General features: G+C 35.9%; 1 protein-coding gene across 1 annotated transcript in view; it reads right to left on the bottom strand.

Moving 5' to 3' along the window:
• Nucleotides 1-9,235: 9,235 nt before the first annotated feature.
• Nucleotides 9,236-21,520, bottom strand: part of LOC116170194 — a 28,219-nt gene continuing 15,934 nt past the window's right edge. The window contains exons 10-18 of the mRNA XM_031486457.1: nucleotides 18,379-19,065; nucleotides 13,968-14,139; nucleotides 13,451-13,642; nucleotides 11,178-11,324; nucleotides 10,989-11,126; nucleotides 10,667-10,933; nucleotides 10,378-10,613; nucleotides 10,263-10,328; nucleotides 9,236-10,214 (exon numbers count right to left, since the gene is read on the bottom strand). Coding sequence (XP_031342317.1) covers nucleotides 10,155-10,214; nucleotides 10,263-10,328; nucleotides 10,378-10,613; nucleotides 10,667-10,933; nucleotides 10,989-11,126; nucleotides 11,178-11,324; nucleotides 13,451-13,642; nucleotides 13,968-14,139; nucleotides 18,379-19,065 — 1,965 coding nt within the window. The 3' untranslated portion in view covers nucleotides 9,236-10,154. The remainder of the gene's footprint in view (nucleotides 10,215-10,262; nucleotides 10,329-10,377; nucleotides 10,614-10,666; nucleotides 10,934-10,988; nucleotides 11,127-11,177; nucleotides 11,325-13,450; nucleotides 13,643-13,967; nucleotides 14,140-18,378; nucleotides 19,066-21,520) is intronic.

Below are 21,520 nucleotides of genomic sequence, written 5' to 3' on the forward strand. Positions count from 1 at the left end.
AAAAGTTTGTCACAGTTACCCAAAAATAAAATTTACACGACTATTGATATGAGAATGTCTCTCCATGACGCCTCACTTCTATCATTACGCAATTGTCAAACAACAAAATATTTAAACACTGTTTTATTCCTATCTGCGATTTGAATATTAAATATCAAGACTCACATTACCCATAATTCACGCTAATTATTCTAACAATGTTGATTTATGACTGTAAATAGTTACTAATACCCCAGGCCTTTACCATTCAACTAGACTAAAGCCAATTCTATGAATAAACATGCTTGAAGTTGATATATGCATCTATTGAATTAAACTAATAACTACTTGCTATGAAATAACTTTTGATTCTCAAATAAATTATTATCCACAGCTCAATGCACAATTATAACTAAGTTATTGTGACAATGGAATTACTATAATTATATACAAATAATAGGGGTACAACACAAGTTCTACAAGTCCATATTTAAAATATTTTATACAAACTACACACATTAAGGCACACAACTTCCCGCAAACTCAGTCATTAATATGCATTGAAACAGTGTAACTTATAACATTAGTAGAACTTATTTTTAGAGAAACACCGGAATTATACACAACAACAAATTCACCAAAAAGCACTGGCTGGATTCTATTTGTAATATCTCTGTACTAAAAATATTTTGTAACTTTTATGTACATTTTAATATAAAACCATAATAAAATTATTAAAAATAGGTACTATTAGTAAACACAGCACTGTTTTCCTTTATAAGTAAATACAGCAATAAGTAACAGAAAAAGAATGTCCCTACGCACCTTCTAAAGGTTTTAACAATCCATTCATAATGTTATTGCTTTAAAAATTATCCCTGTTACATGAATTATAAATACATCGACACATTGTTAATAAAAAAACACAACTTAAGTAGTTATTGCTCAAGTTTTGTCTTATAAAAATAAATTATTATAAAACATCCTGCAGTACAGTTTCGTTAGATCACTACAGATGCACTATTAGAAAATATTAAGCAATCAAAAATGACTAGTTTTAGAACAAATCTGTTGTGAACTTTGACTAGAAATTTGCCTGAAACACTGGATTATGTTTATACTTTGAAACGTTTACTATACACTATACAAACTTACACATATATACTGGAATTAGAGATGTTACAAAGGTTCGATTCCGATAATTCAGAACATCCAAATGATTTGGCACCTTGGATTCGGATTTCGGTTTCGATAAATTTTAATCTAAAGTTATATCAGAGGTTGATGCATCGCGGCGGCGCGTCCACATACAAACAAGTTTATACTTGTTGTTCAGAGACCTCCCTCACTTGGTGCCTTCTTTCGATTACCCCTTCACTTGTTGTTTTGTTCATTAAATTTGCTTCTTTTGGAGTCAGTTCATTTGATTTAGTTGTATTTTTATTTTATTAATCTCCCTTCAGCCTCCGATTCCGATAAAATTAAAAATTCCGCTTCCGAATTCATTTCTGATATAACCACTTTCGTAACATCCCTAATTTGAATGCTTCATAAATTATAACAATAATAATGATAATACATTTCTACTATGTTAAATTTAAAAGATATCTCCATATTTGAAAGATAAACTGTGCAGTTGCACAAATTGCATAATTGGCCAACTTATGTTTCGAAAGCGGCTTATTTTAAAGACTATAAAAATGAAGAACATACACCTGAAAAATTATGTTTTCATTAAACGAGTCTCATTAAGACTGGACCTTTTTAATCTGTCTCTCAAAACCCACAACCGCCTAGTGTCAATTCAGAAAAAAATTACTTCGTGTAGCTCATGTGGGTCTGCGGATCATGGAGAACCATCGTTTCACGGTTACAGAGCTCAGCAGCTATTTCCCACAGATATTGCAATCTTTGTTGCATGGAAATTGTCAGTACGCACCTTCTGTGGGAGAAAGAATAAGAACTGCTGGCACCGGTCGGAACCTGTCCAGCCGGCATATGATTGCTACGTCATAGATCTGTTACACATGCGCAATTTTGAAGGATAAATATCTTTTACTTTAAAAAAAGGGGAAAATTACTTTCTGAATGCGCTATGGAGTAGCTTCATAAACTAAAATTTCATCATTTAAGGTTTGCTTGATTCATTGACACTATAGCAAATGAAATTGATTTATTTGGGATATAGATTGGCATACTAGCACAGAATAAGTAGCCTTCCTTATTCTGTGCATTCTACACCTTTTCCACTTTTATTCGAGAAGTTGTAAATTGTATTTGAGAATTGTTACTTGTATTTGAGAAAACGTCAAAGTAGATGAGAATAGTCAGTTGGATTTGAGAAAACATCAAATGTATTTGAGAATAGTCAATTGTATTTGAGAAAGTATCATTTAATTTTATTGTATTTTAGAATGTAATATTATTCCTAATGAATTATAATTAAGAATCAAATTTTTATAATTCCGCTACTGTATGTAGTCCCGCAACAGCAGCAGCAGCAGCATCAGGCTATGTTATACATGTGATTTTGTTATTGATTCTCAAATACTTAATTTTACCATTTCTTGAATACAATTTACTACTCTCAAATTCATTTGATGCCTTCTCAAATACAAATCACTATTCTGAATTACATTTGTTGTTTTCTCAAATACATTTTACTATTCTCAAATACAATTAACTTGATAGTTTCTCGAATAAAAGTGGAAAAGGTGTAGTTCGCCAATGTATGAAAGTGTGGCTAAATGGTAGTTTATTTAAAATTTATTTCTCTAAATTTGAATGCTTCTTTATACTCTTACCAAATAGATCTTTGAACACATTCGAATCAATATTCAATTTATCACTGGAGTGTTTCGAGTATTAGGCTTAGAGTTCTTGGTTATGATAAACTTTAGCATGCTGGTGGAAACATTTGGGGTGAAGATAGTAATGGATTCATAATCTGAATAATAAATCTTTTGTATAACAAATTATAAATTTCTATAATAAATATAAACAATATTTTGCTAAACTTAAAGGTATAATTTAATTATTAGTATCAGTTACTTCTAACGAGCACTGTATTAATGGGTTTGGATAGATCCGCATCAAATTCTGCCCTTCGTACCCTTGGAAAACCAGTCGATCTTGGTTGAAATTGGTTAATGTGTTAGTTACATAACGAGCAATAAACAAAGCTCACAGAATCACTACCACTTTTAAATAATGGCAGTAATTTGAAGTTAGTATCTGTACAAAGAAATTTTAAAAATAATGGAGTTGACTTTATAGTTATCTAATAAAACTGTACTATCATTGAATTGATTTCTTAAAATTTGGCTCTATTTTTATAGAACCAACGCTTGTTATCATTTTTTAGATAACAGTGAGATCTCTTCATCTTTAGTTACCATACTGGGATAGAAACCATCCTCAGTAATTGATGTTTTCTTCAAGGGCCCATTTAAAATGTCTTTAGAATTTATTGTTTGCGTTGTCGGACTAGCAACCGATCGTGGAGATGCTGCTTTCGAATTACTATTCAAAGATAAAGCTGTAGTGGTTGCGATAGATTCACGTTGATTATACGAAGGTCTGCACCCAGGTTCTGGTGACGTGCGACCTATACTGCTGTCATCTTCCAAGGAATGTAATAGCTGTAGAACAAATAGAATGCTTTAATATCAGAATTTGCACAAAAAAATAGCTGTCCATTTTTCGCACCTCACCATTGAAATGATGATTACCTTAAGAAATATGATGGTTAAGTTGGGGATAAATTTAAAGCCGAATATTACAATGAAAGCACTGTAGGCGAATCTTTCATTTAGAATTTAATAAAAATCAATTCAACCAATAAGTTATCCCTATACTCACCATCCTATCTCTTAAGATGATCTCCTGGATGTGGCAGAAAAAATGACCAGTCTTCACATGGGTAGCAACAGACATTTTGAATGGAATTGACCAGTTGTTTAAAATTTAAATTTAACAAATAATTTGCTGAATCAGAAATACTGTTGCAATGTGTCTAGTATAAGGATACAGTGTGAACAATTTAAACGCTAAGGGATACAAGCTCAATTAAATATTCATGCAAATTTTGGTTAGGTATTTAAAAAACCAATCATATGGTGGTTGCTCTCCCGAGACTTATGGCTCCCACCTAGTGACACATATAATAATAATAAAAATCTTTATTCTTCTCCTATAAACGTAATGACATTGAAAAAAAAATTCGAAAAAAAGACAGAAGAATCACAAGGCGAAGTTCAGATATACAAAGATTATCTTTGTATCCTGTTCTACCACTTAAACCTTGACAGAACAAACAAAAACTTATAAATTTAATACCTATCCTAACGAAAAATTGCCTCAATCTATCTTATTCGGTGATCGTTGAAAATATACTAATTCATAGTTTAAAGAAAAGAAACAACTAAAAAACAACTTAAAAGTAGCACACATGTTTAGATATTAGAAGAAACCTGTTGTAATATTAAGAACTCGCGGAGTTTCTGCTTAAAAACGAGGGCGGGGAGATCTTTTAGACTGTCATATAACGTAGGTGTAAGACCAAAGCACAGAGCTAGAGATGACCATAATCTCTGCACAGCATTTGCATGTCATAGGGGTTCATCTGGTTAAGCATCCAAGCATCGAAGAGAAGTTTAGCGTGTGTTGCCCGATTTCAGAAAAAGTTTTGTCGACTTGAAAAAAGAACCAGTACAGCGAGGCCTTTCCATTAAAGTTCTCTTCTTATTAAAAGTTAAAAGGTTCTACCATCTGAACAGCCGAAAATTTGTTCACCTTATTTATCAAGGCCAATTTTATTTGTCATCTAATTCTGTGTTATAAAGAAAAGTGAAGTTCAGAAACTGCCCGCGTAATATGTCCAAACAAGCTTTATGAGCATTTTTTTCTTGCAGGGATTCAGTTTTAATTGCGTTTCGGAATATTGCTGTCATTGTGAATTATGTGTATTCAAATCCATTGTGCGACCCGGATAATTGTCAGATTTTTTTATTCGTGTCCAAGATTTATTTCAGGTGTTTTGTCAGTTTTGTAATAAATTCTTTGGAATTTTCGGTCGAGGCCACTAAGTCTCTCAAATTGAGAAATTTTAAGTTAATATTGGGATTTTTCTTATAGCAGATGCCAGATGTATACAAGGAGAAATTATAACATTCTAAGTTTCAATTTTGAATTGTTTTGAGCTAGCTGGACAGGTGTTTTGTGGGTGGGGTAGTGACCGCATACCACTGCAGACAACAATACTTTTAATTGGAATTGGTATTCAAAAATTGAGTTATCTAAGTGGGATCGAGCAATCAACACCTGAGGGTTAACCCGTTCATTTAAGTAGGAGGTGGAAATGGTTAGACTGGAACGAGAGGATGAAAAAATATAATTAATGAGCACTGTACTCTCCGAGTAACATATCAATCGCCACTATGGCGTTGAAATATTCATCCCCTGTAGTAGTGAGTCGGGGATAGATGGGTTAAACTGAAGTGAGACAATTTTTTAATTTCAAACGTATATTAGAAAGCGGTACAATCTAACAGTGATTCAAATATCGTCACTAGGGAGTTGAAAGTTGAATTATTATCTATCCCCTTTGGTAGGGATGCAAGTGGGGGGGGGGGGGATTTATCACATGATAAGTTCAAGATATTTTCTCATGCAACTTTTAATTATAAAAAATTGATAAGATATAAAATTTCGTTGAAATACATAGAAATGTCAGAATTCTTCAAAATATAAGCAACTTTGAAGCTCTATATCTTTTTTGGTAAAAATTTCACAAAAAAGTATATATCAAATTTGTGTAAAATTTCATTCTCATAACATTTGTTTGTAAAGTGAACCTTTAAACAAGTACCCATTGAAAAACTAACAAACCAAGCAAATTTCTGGGGTTTTAGAGGTGGCAAGGTGGAACCATAAGGTGTGGGAGGTCAAAAACTAGAGATTCTTAACCACCACAGATGACTCTATGACATGCAAGAACTATTTGGAACTACTTCTCATTTTGCCAGTTCAAAATCTCTATTCCCTGGACTACGTGAGTTGTTGACAATTTTGATTGGTTCAATTTTTTCGACAGTAAACCGTTGTGACAAGGAGGAGAAGTTCGTCTTTCATGGCGAGCGGACGTGTTTTGAGCGAGCTCCGGCCTTTTTTAGTGGTTTTTTGTGTTTGTATAGGTTTAAAAATGTATGTCGGTAGCGTACAAAATTTGCAATTGTTTAGTGCTTATTTCATCGAAATCGGTCCAGTGGCTGAGATTTTACGAATTTTTACAGTTTTAAGTTTAATCTCAAGATTCATAACGCGCGAGACTAATTAAATCGTGAGAAGACAGGGCAGGAACCTCCAATCAACAGGACAAACAAGAACGTAAAGCTAAGATAAGTGCTTACTTGCTTACTTACTCACTTACTTAGAATTAAGGCTAAATTTAATTTAAAAGTGAACAAAGGGGAAAAGATAGAATAGAGAGGCGCAAGTCACTGGGAGCTACATTGAATATACCTACTTCGAATCGGGGTGGAACAAATTGACCCTTGGGAAAGGAAATATAAACTTGTCAACCGGAGACATATAAAGAAACTAAGCCATAAATTACAATATTTAAGCTCTCAAATTTCGGTCTAATAGGCATGATTGACAAAAAAAAGGAAACCTTTCTTACCAAATTACAGCGGCTTTTTTTTCCTGTTTTTTTTGCGCTTTTTACTTTCGTTAGTACCTTTAGTTTAGAGTCTCCCAGACACAATAGAATATACGGGGCGGTCAAAGATAGAATGAAGGGGCACGTCTCGGTGACTTAACAATTAAATTAACTAAATTATCTCTCCTAGGTATCTCTTTTAGCGATCAATAAACAGCACCCACCACCCAAACCAGGATTAAGGCCTTAAAGACAAGTACTCGTAACAGCGATCAAATAGAAGTGCGATCAAAAGAATACAAGTATAAATAAGGATGGGGACTGCCTGTTTGGAGCGATTGCGCACCACTGAGGCGACTGCCAGTGACATCAGAGCCTCACAGGAAATTAACCAAATGATTAAAAAAGAAATCAACGCATACATCAGGGAAAACCTGGAAGATTTCTACCCACAATTGATAGGAGAACGGGGAAACCGAAGGGCGGAATGTGAAACTTCTGTCAGGGGAGAAGAAAAGAAAGGAGTACCGAAAGCAGTGGTAAAAGATTAGAAGCAAAAAGGGGATGGGATACCATATGGAAAAAGATCGGCGAAACGATCAAAGAAGCAACAAGGAAAACACTAGGGAAACAGAAACCGCCCATGTGACCGAACAGAAAGCGGGCCAAAACCCACACTAACCTGAAACAAAGAAGAAGCTAAGGGAAGCCAAGGAAGAAGAAAACAGAGCCTATGAGCAACACGAAATCAAGGAATTCGCCGAGTTCGCGGAGAACATCACCAAACTCAGACCAATGGAGAGGAATACGGAAATGTAATGGTATAGGCACATCAGAAAATATAAAAGGAGGAAACAAGGGGGAAACAGAAAATATATACCAATGACAGCGTGGGCGATGCTGGGACTACCCAAATTCCTAATCAACAGAACCATACACGCGTGGCAAAGGGAGTATACTAGTATACAATGGTTTTGGAAGAAAACCGAACACCAAAAGAAAACCAGGGGGATCAAACAAGGATGTCCGTTTCCCCAAGGCTCTTCGCGATAGCACTAGACCACGCTATAGAACAAACAAGGATGGTGGTGAGGAACCTTAGCATAGGCGACCAATTACAACTACCGACATTACTGGCGTACGCGGACGATCTACTCGTAATCGCGGATAATTTATAAGACACTGAGGACTTCGTCCAGGCCATCGGGATACCAGGTACACCAGGAAATGGTGGACCTACAAATATACAACGAAAAGAGCTACATGATGACAAGAGTGCCAGCAAACAACACCCCCAGTACAAAGAAGGAGAGAAGACCATAGCCGGGAAGGAGATAACCACACAAGATCAAATATATGGGAACGTATGTACATAAGCAGCACCCTCAGCAGGCACAACGCAGTGAAAGACAGAATAACCAACGCATTCAGAATCACACACGGAATCTGGAACTTCATACGAGCGAAGAAAATACCGGACAGCTTGAAATGATGATTTACAACACGATCGTAGCACCGACAATCTTATACGGAATTAACACTTCAGCGCCAACAAAGAGCAACAGACGAACATTGAGGAGGGCAGAGTGGAAGGCACTCAGGATACTGAAGAAAACAGCAACCTCACAAGAAAGCAGAGAAGAGAACTATTAGAGGGAAAGACGATTGCCAGGAGACTGAAGATGAGATACTCGGGACATACCAACAGGAGGAACAAAGACCATATCATTCGGGCTGCCAAGATTCTATGTGCCACGGAATGGAAGGTAGGCCGACCCTGCCAAACATGGAACACCACCATAAACCAAACGGTAGAGGTCTCGGGGATTACCATGGGAAGATGGGAAGAGAATAGCAGAGACAAACATCAAAGGAAGAAAGAAAGCAGAAGAATACTGGAGGTGGAGGAATAATCAGCCACAAGGACAAGTAGCCAAGGGGAGGAGGAAAAGGGGACAGAAAGTAATGCAGGGAGAGGACAACAATAAAAAGAGCCTAACACGAGGGAAAACAGGGAAGGGAACGAGACCAAAGGATAGGAACATCGGAAGCCAATGAACGCCCGGAGAAAAAGCTATCACTAGAAAGCAGAGTTCCCTCTAAGGCAGAATACCAGTGGCGAAGCTGTGGCCGTACCCGTTCGGGTCGGATAACACCCAGTTAGCCGCCCCCCCCACAACCCCCCCAATCCACAAAATCCACCACATTGTTTGGCATATGTCGCGGCCCAGCGCGATGGCAACAAAGTAGTGGAGAAACGTCCCTGATAGTGTCTACTAGGGACGCATCCTCACGACAGTTGACTAAATCCTGGGAGAGGCGGCGACGCCAGGCATATGTCAAAGTTTCAAGTTTCAAGTAAACGGTTGTGACAACATTTTTTGTTAATCCCATGACTGTTTCAATTAAAGTTTGTCTTTGAAAAAGATGAGAGTAAAGTTTTTAAAAAATCTAGATTGGCTAATAAACAAAATTAGAAGAAATGGTAAAAGAATGGAAATGAATTAAATAACAACAATTACAAACATATAACCAATTCTTTAGAAACCCCTAATGCTCTAGTGTTACATGCACTGAAAGGGGCAGTTTATTTATAAAACTTTCTCTCACATAATATTTCAATGTCACATTCTAACTGATCAACTTTAGGAATTAAAAATAAAACTTAAAACTGATATCACTTGCATCAAAATTTTGGTGCTCAATCTAGAGTTTTTGCTTGTAATGATACATTTAGGAATGGAACACCGCCATTAATGGGTGGTAATAATTGCTACAGAAACTAGAACTACTGCAGCAATTATAGCTGTGTGATACATGCAACAGCACCTAATGAAGTGGCATGCTATCATTTTTACAATATAATCAAACTCATTTTTCTAATGTTCTTTTGTTTTTAAACTTGTTTACAGGCGACCCACGTTAAGCTAAAGCTCTAGCGCGCAACCGTCTCCTAGCAACTACGACTCATATACATGTTTGTCAGCCACCATTGGCTAAAATTTCTACCAGTATTGCCGCCATTGGGTATATTTGCATTTGCCGCTCAATGCGCATTCGTCTAGCGGGTAGCCTGTAACTGTTTTTCACATTTTTATCGTTGTTGATTAATACAACTCGTCTGTAAATATTGTTCACATTGGAACACAATGGCAACATGCTGTGCTCTGAATGAACCGCACTACTTTCTGCACTTATACTCCATGAAATTAAAACTTCTGCATGCATCCTCTTTTCCAAAAATTAAGCGCAATTTTCTACATGGCCAAATTCCGCAAGTTATACGGTTGTAATCTATCTTCCTTCACCCGGACAAATCAGTCAAAGATTCACCTGTAATGCAAAATGTGTGTGGGGATGTTAGGAAATGAACAGTGTGTATATGTATTTTTATTAAGCTGCCCTTAAAGTTTTATGAAACACCTAAAAATTGAATATCCACATAACACTCTTGTACTTATTTTCCCATCGGCTTTCAAATAAAATATATTTCCCATAACCAATATTCTCAAAGTTAGTTACATGCAGGTGGTCCAGAATTGTTACGAACTCTAGCAGTGGGATAGGAAATTAACTAAAATTAAGGATTGGAGAGACCTTGAGTAAAATGGTAAATATTTACCCAAGGATTTGTAACAGGAAGAGGAGTGCCTGATAAATTATAATTCCCTGCAAGTGTATCCACATACTAAAAATGGGGTCGAATATGTTAAGGGTAATTTAGAAATAAAATATACCTTCTCCACTTCATCATCAAATTGATCACTGGGACCCGTTGGTATTGTATCCTTCTGTGAACGTTCCATTAATGTGGCTCGTTTTGCGGCCAAGTATAAACTACGCTTTATGCGCATATACAAAACATCTGTGGATGCTCTCACAGTGTAATCTGGTAAAAATGTGTGTCGTAACATGGCATCCATATTTAGTGACTGTAAACTTCCTAAAGTTGAAGGTGCCGATGGTGAGTCAGCTACCATTAAATTACATTACTAAAAATAACTATCACTTACTCAAAAATCTTACCAACAGCAATATTTTGAACAAGTGCTTGCACCCCAAAATAAGTAAATGGCCCACTTTCAAAAACCATATTATCACGACCGACAGTCACTTCAACCCTTCCTTCAAGGATAAGTACAAAATAATCACATGCTTTCCCTTGCTGATAGATTAGCATTGTCGGATCATTGCGCCAATCCTTAGTTTTCTTTATGTGAAACATTATTTCTTGCTTTAATAACCTACGTAATATCGTTTCCGATATTACATCTTCCTTAAATAATTTCACACCTGCAAGAAGCGTTAGGTTAACACATTTTACATTTTCAGACAATATAATACATACTTGTACTAAGATATTGGAACGTTGCCAATGTTAACTGTGGACTTATTCGCACCTTGTTATCAGCACGCCGTTCCGCAAACACGGTAAAATCTTGCTTAGTTCTATTCGCGTTTCTTCTCCTTTTTGAACGATTATCAGCTGAAAACGTGAAGTCTTTAAAACACTCTCCAAAAATACTGAAGTACTTACTGAATACATCGGTTTCATCCATAATTTCGGCTTGAATTAGTTCCTCAATAACATCTTCTAATGTAATTAACCCAATTGTTTCGTAGAAAGGATCTAATTCTCCTTCACTATTCACACGCTGAACAAATGCCATATGACCTTTATTACCTATAAAGGAGTTTCTTCAAATATCAACAAGAATATATTTTAAGGCAAAAAAAAACTACTTTAACTGTACTGTATAGTTGTATACATTTGATTTATCATACCCATTTACGAAATTAAACTTAACCTTACTCTAGATTTTTTTTTGTAAATTCCTGATATGACCATACTAATAAGAATAGGATTGTAAAAAAAAAAAGAATGCAAATTTGTAAGAGGCAACTGCAAGAAGCTACGGAAGCATCCGCCCAGGCTGCCATGACAACCTGTGATCAGCGATGACGAACTGGGATGAGCTCTGGCGATGGCAGATAAACGATAGACAGGTATTCAATCCTGTGATGTACCAGAAACGTCAAACATACAGCAATAAAAACCTAGAACATGTATTTATGTTCCCATCCACCTTAAAGCTCTCCTGCTGCCACACCTGTGGCACTGGCAAGTCCATCCAGAAGTGTCAGATCATGAAATTTCATTTGAAATTAACTGCAAGGAAGCCATGCAAAAGGGTTATCACACTCCTCAATTCGTATGAGGGAAAGACTATCACATCTTTCTTGATGAACTGATGAAGATGTGGTATCCCAATTCATCTCATGAATGGAAGGTATGGTATTTATTCCAAAGAACTGAACTTCCGTGTCACCCAACCACTACGCAAACTTCCTACTGTATTCCAGTCAGAGTTGGTAGGATTAACGCTTAGTGCAAAAAAAGTTCATATGCATCAGAATCTGCATTGACAGCAGGGCTGCCCTACAGGCACTTGGTGACTGTAAAATTACCTCTAGGTTGGTTTCCGAATATCACCATGCACTTGAGTAAGTAGCAAGCAGCAACACCCTTAAGTTCAGATGGGTCATAGGGAATGATGATGTAATGAGTAAGGTGATGAGTTAACCTGACAGGCCACAAGACAGGTGTTTTATGGTCCAGAGCCGGCTCGTCCACTTACAGTTGCAACTGTAAACAAGGTGATCTGGGCAATTTATTCTCCCAACCCTAAGTCTTGGTTGTGGGGAGAGTATGAAGTGACTTGCGTGACTTCGCTCGCTCCCACTCATACCTACGCTCAACTCTCGTATTTTGGATCTACACCTGTTCCAAAAACCAGCCCCCAAAAATATCGCGCTAATACGAAATATGAAGCACTAATTATCTACTTAAATTCCGATCATAAGTGCTGAAACCACTAGAATGGTGTCATTTAAGAAATGAATCTTCACACACACTATACCACACTAAGAAGTAGGCCACTATACAGCTGCCATGGAGAAAGGACGTTTCGGGTTGCGCAGATGACGTCACACGGTTGGCAATGATCATGTACTTTAATAGCTTCAAATTATTTACCAGCGGTGGCGTAAATTATAGAAAAAATGTGTACTTATGTTATTTTTTATTGTAATAATAAGTTATAATACACATTTTTACATCTCTAAGATATACAGTGATTTTTTTTTAAATGCGAACGTAGGATTTTGTATGCAATGTAATTTCCCTATGTTCGATTAAAAAAAACGCATCAATCTATTGAGTAGTTCAAATGAGTAGTAGATAAAATCGATAGCTGTCACATTTTTTAAAATACCGGCGTCCAATTTAATTTAAACAAAATACTTATGCGTTTTCTTAAAATCGAACATAGGGAAATTACATTACATACAAAATCCTATGTTCGTATTTAAAAAAAAACTCACTGTATACGTTTACTAAGTAAGACTAATCACTAAATTCCTCGTCTATGCTGTTATCTTCCCGTAAATGTATTATGATGCTTTCAGTTTGTACGCTACTGAATTACAGTGCTTAAAATATTTGAAAAAGGACTAGTGCGCATTCGACCTTGAAACGTTCTTTCTCTGACAACTAGTGCGTTAAATGATACAAGATCTGTTTGGTACCCTGCACTGGCGCAGTCAATCGAACCCCTATTTTAGAGATACTTACATGGCACCAGTACAGCATACCAAACTGATCGACTAAGTAAGTTATGCACTCTACACAGTTACAGTTAAAGTCAGTTTGTAGATAAGGTGTTTAATATGCACCATAAAGGTATAATCTAACTTGTGAAATATGTGAACATAAAAAAATTAAGACAATAAATTTCTTACCTCACTTACCTTCTTTGAATGTTTTGAACATGGTGTCTAAAGTAACATCCTCGAAAATGAAGTTACAAGGATTCTGGTAAAACTGACATAAAGTCCGTAGAGGTGTGTTATCATCAGGATCGACAAAGGCCAAGTCCTTTATATACAACATTGTAACAATGTTGCCTCTATTTCCTTCATATACAGGAATCCTCGAGTAACCTAACAAGAAAATGTAATTTAAACAGCAGAAGTAGTTGGCCTTTTCGATTTCTACTTGTGGGTCGATTGAGTTTTCTTTACTTATTGTCAGAAGTATATCATATGAGTCATAATGTTCAGTGGCGGCTTTATCTTAAGTATACACTGTATTCATTGCCACTCAATTTACAGAGTTAAATGTGATATTTATTGAAAGTGAATGGAAGGGTGAGGAGACATTTTCATCTAATCAAGAGTGACCATTAGCCGCCACTGGCCTCTAACTATTACGATTTAGTATTTAATCGTTATGTTGCTGTTGTTCAGCAAAATTTAAAAACTTCACCTGATTTCATAATTTCGGAAACAGTTTCAAAGTTCAATACTGCATCGTGGTCCAACATAAAAACATCTTCAATACGAGTCATTACCTCGGCCACAGTTTTTTTCCGAAGCTCCAAAGCCCCACTAATTATATTGACTTCATCTCTATCTAAATCATTTTCGCCTGTTGTTACCTGAAAATAGAACATCTAAGTAATATGAACACATAATCAAAAATAATTATTCTATTAGCAAGTTCCCTTCATTTCGTTAACATAAATGTGACGTCATTCGTTTTCTTCTATAAGAAAGTTCGGTCATCAGGTAAATAAGTTATTCGGTCATATATCAGTTATCATAATATTAACTTTAATGCATTTGCATATTCTAACATTTGGCGACGATTCACTGTTCTAAAAAATAAGGACAACTTCAATCTAGACTTCATCTTCACACAACCTCCACTTTAATTAATGAATTGGTGATCATGATTACTTTCCTTCTGAAAAAGCGTCGCTAATTTCTGAATAATTAATAATAATGAATGATGAATATTTATTTAAATCACCTAACAGATAAGCTTTGTGTGTAGTCACTAACCCTCCTGGCGCGGTGTTTTAAAAAATCACGTACGCATCGTAGGGGCGTAATGCAGTTACCCCAGCTCAAATTTTGTCTGTTACCAACTAAAGGGGTTTTATTTCTTTTCTGTTTACATTTTTGTAACGGGCGACAATAAGTTCATGATTTTGGACTTTCTGTCCGTCCATTCGTCCATCTGCGTACATGATAACGCAAACGGTTTAAAATTTTCCAATTCTGTTTTCAGTAATAGGTCAATAATGCTCTAACTGATTCAATGTTTGTCAATACTCGTTGGAAGTGGGCTTGTCGCCCGTTGTCTGTATTGGGGCAGTTTATTAACTCTTTAGTCACACTAGTAAGTCAAAAACAAACATACTAGTAATGACTATCCAAATTTTCCATGTTCTCAGCGAGTTCTCGCATAGGTCGTTTTCTGTGAGATATTTTCTGGCCATAATAAACTAAAAGTTTACAGCATCCACTGTGCGAAAAACACAAAATCCAACTAACAATCAATCACAAACCTAACCACCTTTATGCAACTCTCGACATGCAGTGACTTACAATATATACAACTGCGCGTAAATTAAGTATCACAGGAACCGAGGTGGGATAACCTACCTACCCCGATGGTTATAACTTCATTTAGTTTAGGTAATTTAACGCTAATTTTCTTAAAATGAGATATATCACGTAAAATTGACCGAGCAAGGATTACCTAGAAGGACAATGCCATTTAAGTCACGACAGAAAAGTTAAAGCGAAAAAATTCCCCGCTCTTGTACGGAAAGGTTAAATAAAATGTTACGCATGATTCTCTTATAAAATAAGTTTTGCTAATTAATGAAATTATATGTTAAAATAATGGAAACCTCGATACAACTGAACCTCACTTTATGTAAAACCGAATAACCCATTACATAAAAATCCTGAGGCTATTTTGGGCAACTACATGAACCTAACATTTAATTAGCGGTCGTAACCATTATGTAGGTAATAACTAATAAGACAATGAGTTGTTTTACGAAAACACATGATTAAATACTTCCAAGCCTATTTATAATTAAAATTTTATGCTAGACCGATAGCATTGTTAGTAATACAAGTACATTTGTTTTGATGTGGACGTTAAATTAATATTGCAAAAACGATAATGATAAGTCGCAAATTCCAGTATAGGCAGTCTCCGAGGCAGTCTCTTAGCTGCTTAGTCTAAAAAATAGATTGTGCGAGTTCCTTTATATTTTTCATAAACAATCCTTTAATTTCCCACTGATTTCAATCAGTGTTGCTAAAAACTGCGAGTAAAAATGCTGATTTTTGAGAAAAAATCAAAATCAGAATTTTTTATTAAATTAAATTAAACTGCATAATATGGAATAGAAAACGATGATCCAAATAAACGACACATTTTCCAAATAAAAGTATAACAAATTATAGCTACAATAGGAGGTGCCGTTCTTAGTTAATGTTAGGGAAATCTAAAGGACAAGGTGTCCAAATTCAAAATTCTCGAAACATGAAATTGCCGTTGAAAGAGGGAGTTTCCTGAAGGGTATTTCTATTAATGCCTGTTGCTAATACCCTTTTAAAAGATTTTGCGAAATATGGCCTACATTTATTGTCGTAGAACATGATCGGTATAGGTAAATTAAACACATCAGCAAGTGTCTTAAAATATGATATTAACACAAAAATCAATACGTGTATTTTAAGAACTACATTGTAAAATACTCAAAACAGCACAGTAAAATGATCTCGAAAATGATTAATTAAAATCAATTAGTATCCATTCCTTGTACTTAAAAACGTTTAGATCTGTTTAACATCTGCCCTCACATTAATTCTAATTACCCATTTTCTAATTGATAGTAATAGTCTGAGAATAAAACAATACAATAATACTTTGATCATTTTTATACCAAGAAAAGAATAAATACAATGATTTATATGGCTTCTGCTATAAAATGAACTTTGTGTTATACACGATGATAAATGGAAACTAGCCATCTCGTGAAAGTTAACTCACTCAATGGTTAAAATATCCCTTTACTGTCTTATATAAGAAATAACTATCATTCCATTGTAATAGTTTATTATCTGTTTGAGACCAAAACGATATCCGCATACAAAGTTATGAAACTGTTCAACAATGAAGACCACTGAAAATCCTTATGTTGAGATAAGGATAACGCTTTCAAATTGGAATACTACTCCATCACACATGATATACTGAAAATTAACACAAGAAAATAACACTGCTGATACATCTTTCTAAGTTCAGGGGGAAACCGTAAGAGTAATCATATAGGTCCGGTTCTGGACCAGTTCAAGGTCGCTCTCTACCTGGCGGTGACTTTGGGAAGGAAGTAGAGGTGAAGCTCAAAGGTCACCACCATATAGGACCGGTTCTGGACCAGTCCAAGGTCGCTTGGCGCATGGTTGTGACCTTAAAAGGTAGATCAAGGTGAAGCTTTAACGGTCGCTTGCCTCCTGGTGATGACTTCGCAGAGTTCTTGACAAATTTCAAATTATGTGAACAATAGATATTTAAGAATAATATTGGTTATTACCAATCACAATAATATAGCACTGAATGAAAGACACGCAACACCTTATCCAGGAAATCTTAACCATGCTTCATGCGCGAGAAGAACGCCGAAGATATCCTGATAGGACCAGGTCAAAAGTCACACCTTCTGTTAGATGAGAAAGCGGTCCAGTGGTTAGGGCACTATACTCTACGACGCTCGAGAACCCTGGTTTGATTCCTGGTTCTGCCGAAAACATTGGACTCGGTCTCTAAAACTGAGTACCTGCGGTTTATATCCCTGGGGTAATAATAGGCGGTCGAGGAGCGTAATCCGCCATTTCCCCCCCCCCCCATTCAGACTTTTAAAAGACGAATAAACAAAAAGAAATGATATTTCAATATTTTAGTCATTTCAAAAAATTTCTACCAAATTTGCTCTTCCTTCTTGAAAAACTATGTTACAATCTTGAGTCTCCTGAGAAAGTATTATCTGTATAGTCCTACCATCAGAACCTATTTATTCATGGAAATTATAGGCGGTACCTAATAATGAGTAATGAGTAATAGCGGTTGGCACTTTGTGAAATATCTGTATTAAATAGGCACTACAGTGTCAAATAATACGCACAGCGACATATTGCGCCTATCTTTCGGGTAGTTTCACACTTATTAGTGTTGAATATGTTTTCTTTTATGTATAAAAAACTCTTTAGGCCTAGCCTCGGGCCTAGCTTTAGGCTCTTTGTATAAAACAGTGACTCTCAGATTAGAGGCTACTTATATTTAAGGTGCAATGACAACCCATAAACAAAGAACATTGATGTACCTAGGTGAAGGCATACAGATACAGAGAGATTTGATATCACTTAGTTAACCTTTACTTTTAGATGGACAGTAATAATTACTTATCTCTCGTGAATTTCATCATAATTAATATTTTAATTATATTTTAACTGTGCTTGATAAACTTATAATTAGACAAAAAAGTTATTTCCTACTTGGATTGTATTATCTGCTGCAATGGAGTTTCATAACTGACTACAGTGAAAGCTACCCTAACCGGACAGCTCTAATAAACGGACATCTTCGTTAAGCAGACAAATTTCTTGCTACCGTTTCTTTAATATAGGTTTAAACATGTAAAATAAATTCTTATAAGGGGGCTATCCTATAAACGAAATATTTTGTAGAACACTCCAAAAACGGTACACAAAATTCAGATAAATGGAAGAAATCCGTACCTAGCTGGTCGCTAAATATGTACCCTACTTTGCTTTCCTACATTGTGTCATAAGTAAAGTAAATAAATACTAACCTTCAGCAACTCCTTTAAGCGTTCTCTGTTATACACATTTCCGATTTCTTCACCTAGAATATAATCCAAGAGCTTAGATATGGGATAAGAGAGCGGCGCTGTAATGGCCATGATGAACTTTGTAATCAAAATTGTTTTGGCCCCAACAGCAAGGCCATGTCTTGAACAAATTGCTTGAGGAGTTATTTCACCAAATACGACGATTGCTAAAGTGGAACATATCACAGCTACAACTCCCGATGTTAAACTATCCAATAGGATAGTAAAAATGGAATTCACAAACACGTTTCCTAACAGAATACTGCACAACAAGAAATTTCCATGATTTCTAACCGGTTGAATGGCTTTAGCATACGCACGTTCATGTGGCGTTCCAGTGTTACACAATATTTTTAATTCAGTCCGATCTAATGACATTAAACCTAAGTTTAGCCCAGAAAACAGTGCCGAAAATGACAGACAGATACATATTATTAATATTGCAGCCCATGTTGGTATCATCTGCTCGACCGGCTTCACTTTAAGCCATGGTTGGTCTCCCTGATGAATGAATGGGTATGTTTCATTAGGTGACTTGCCTTTCGAAACGCACAAATAAAATACTCCCGATAATGGAACAAATGGGATGGTTACAGAGACTGTACTTGTAGTTGAACTTTCTGCACCATTGATAAGCTCAGGTTCCACCTGCAAAAAAAAAGGCTATTTGAGTAATCCAGTAAATTATAAACAACACTAAGTTTATGCGAATGACTTTAAACCTGCTTACGTTAATGAATTTTATTAATATTATTAATAAAGTTTATTGGAATAAATATGACTATTCAATTCATCTAACATTTGTCAGATTTCAACCAGTGAAATGTCTCGATTTCAAATTGCTGCGCCAATGGGAACGAATTATAGTGATAATTGCACGTGTGGTATTTCAGCGACAATTTCAATTCAATGCGATTATTCAATGACATTTGTCAAACTTCCACCAGTGAAATGACGCGAAATTTTGTCGTATTAACCGGAACATTCTTCTTAGTTTGTTAATCAATTTCGACAACCGACTTATCACCACATCTTTTAATTTAATCACTCATAACGAATTAGCTTGGAGCACAAAAGTTCGAATAGAATCAATAGCAAAATGAAAAGCAACTTCCATAATTTATTTTGACGTTTGTTGTTGTCATGGAAATACATTCGCGTGGGTAATTATGCTTAATTTTTCTTTTGATTCGTTGAATAGTCCTCCGAATACCATTCGTAGTCGAAGTATTTGTAGATTATTTTTGAGCTGCTGCTCCACTCATGCTAGTTACGCTTTTTAATACCACTCGCGCAGTTACGCTTTTTAATACCACTCGCGCAAGCGCTCGTGGTATTAATCAGCGTAACTAGCATTCGTGACAGCACCTCAAAAATATTCGACAATACTTCGACTACTTATGGTATTATATATGATTATTTCTTTCGTCTATTAAATGTCAATTATCAACCAATCACACTTTTGATTCCTGTTTGACGAAACCAATCAACACATTAGCGACTATTTTGCATGGTGCACGATAGCCGACTATCAGCATGACAGCTTGTGCATCTGACAGCACTTAACTTAAACGTCAAAATCGTGTTGTTGAAGTTTTTGAATTGAATCGTTTTGGCGAAACCACAAGCGAAGAAATGATGGTGGTGTGGTCCAGTCTACAATCCCGCATAATACAGTGAGGAGTAAAAATAGCGTATGGAGGCAGTTCACCAAATTTTGAGAGCATCGTCAATGTGAACTAAATGAATCAACACCATTCACAAAACTGAATGATATTTTGAACTAGAACATGAAAAAAGAAGATGGGGAATAAGGTTATAAAGAATATAGTTTAAAGTGTATGTGGAATTCAATTCAGTCAATTGATACCTATGTTTGTATTTTGTAGATTGTTGTTGATATTTTGCAACTGTTTCATTTTGTGAATATCCCTCTCTGATATAAATAATTGGATTCAAGAAATAATCTTCATAAATATAACACGACCTTGATTAATAAGCGACTATTTTGATTGCTGCTAAATTTCTCTTGTATTTATTAATTTGACTCGACATAATTTTGGCGTTAATAATCATAGATGAAAGCCCTCGAGCTTCGCTCTCGGGCTTTCATCAGATTATTAACGCCAAAATTAATATGTCTCGTTAAATTATTATAAAATACAATCGAAATTTAGATGCAATCAAAATAGTCGACTATTTATCAAGGTCTTGTTATATTACCCTTGATTATTATTAAACGTCAAATTATGACACTATACACAGAACGTTTTGCAATATTTAGTCATTGCCCGTATGAATAAAGTGAGCAAATGCTTATACTTGCAAAATTCAAAGTAAATACTCGTAAGTGCTCCTTCACACTGGGCGACTTAGCAGCGCTGCTAAGCAGCAGGACAGGACGCAGTGCAGCGCTACTAAACAAAACCTAGTATGAAGGGGCACTTACGAGTATTTACTTTGAATTTTGCAAGTATAAGTATTTTGCTCACTTTATTCATACGGGCCACTGGCTGCGTTCAGCAGACTGCAGCGTTTATAAAGCGCTCGTGATTTTGCTGAACAGGTCGCTAGGTTTAATTTGAACTCTACGCGGTAAACCAACAACTTAGTACGCAGACTCAAACACAGCTAGCCAGAGAAAGCGCTCGCCGACGCTTCGTATAGTGGTGCAGCGCTTTCTTTGAAGTGGTAGTTGAGCGAGTCGTTCATCAGACAATTCAGGTATGGGGAAGCGCTTCGCCTGATGTCCCACCCAATGTCACTAAATGAAATGTTAGCAATGTAATATATTATTATCATCAACCACTACATAAAATGGAATTTTAGATAATCCTAAACAGAGACCAATATTTTTTGTATGAAAACACTTTATGTCCACTCGGTCCGCTCCAAATTTTAATAGTAAAAAACAGGGTTGACTTACGGCTCTCTCAGGATGTTATGGCTACTCTTTGCTGACCTAGGCTACCTTTCAACGATCTAATTCCAAACTCGTCATAATAAGTATAATTACTGTAGTTCTTGATACATGACATTCCATTTTCTATTTGTGAGTATCCTTTTCCCAGACGTTCTATTTGCTCTTTGCCAGTACCATCAT

Source organism: Photinus pyralis, unplaced genomic scaffold (genome assembly GCF_008802855.1).
Source record: "Photinus pyralis isolate 1611_PpyrPB1 unplaced genomic scaffold, Ppyr1.3 Ppyr1.4_LG1, whole genome shotgun sequence".
Taxonomy (NCBI): Eukaryota; Metazoa; Arthropoda; class Insecta; order Coleoptera; family Lampyridae; genus Photinus; species Photinus pyralis.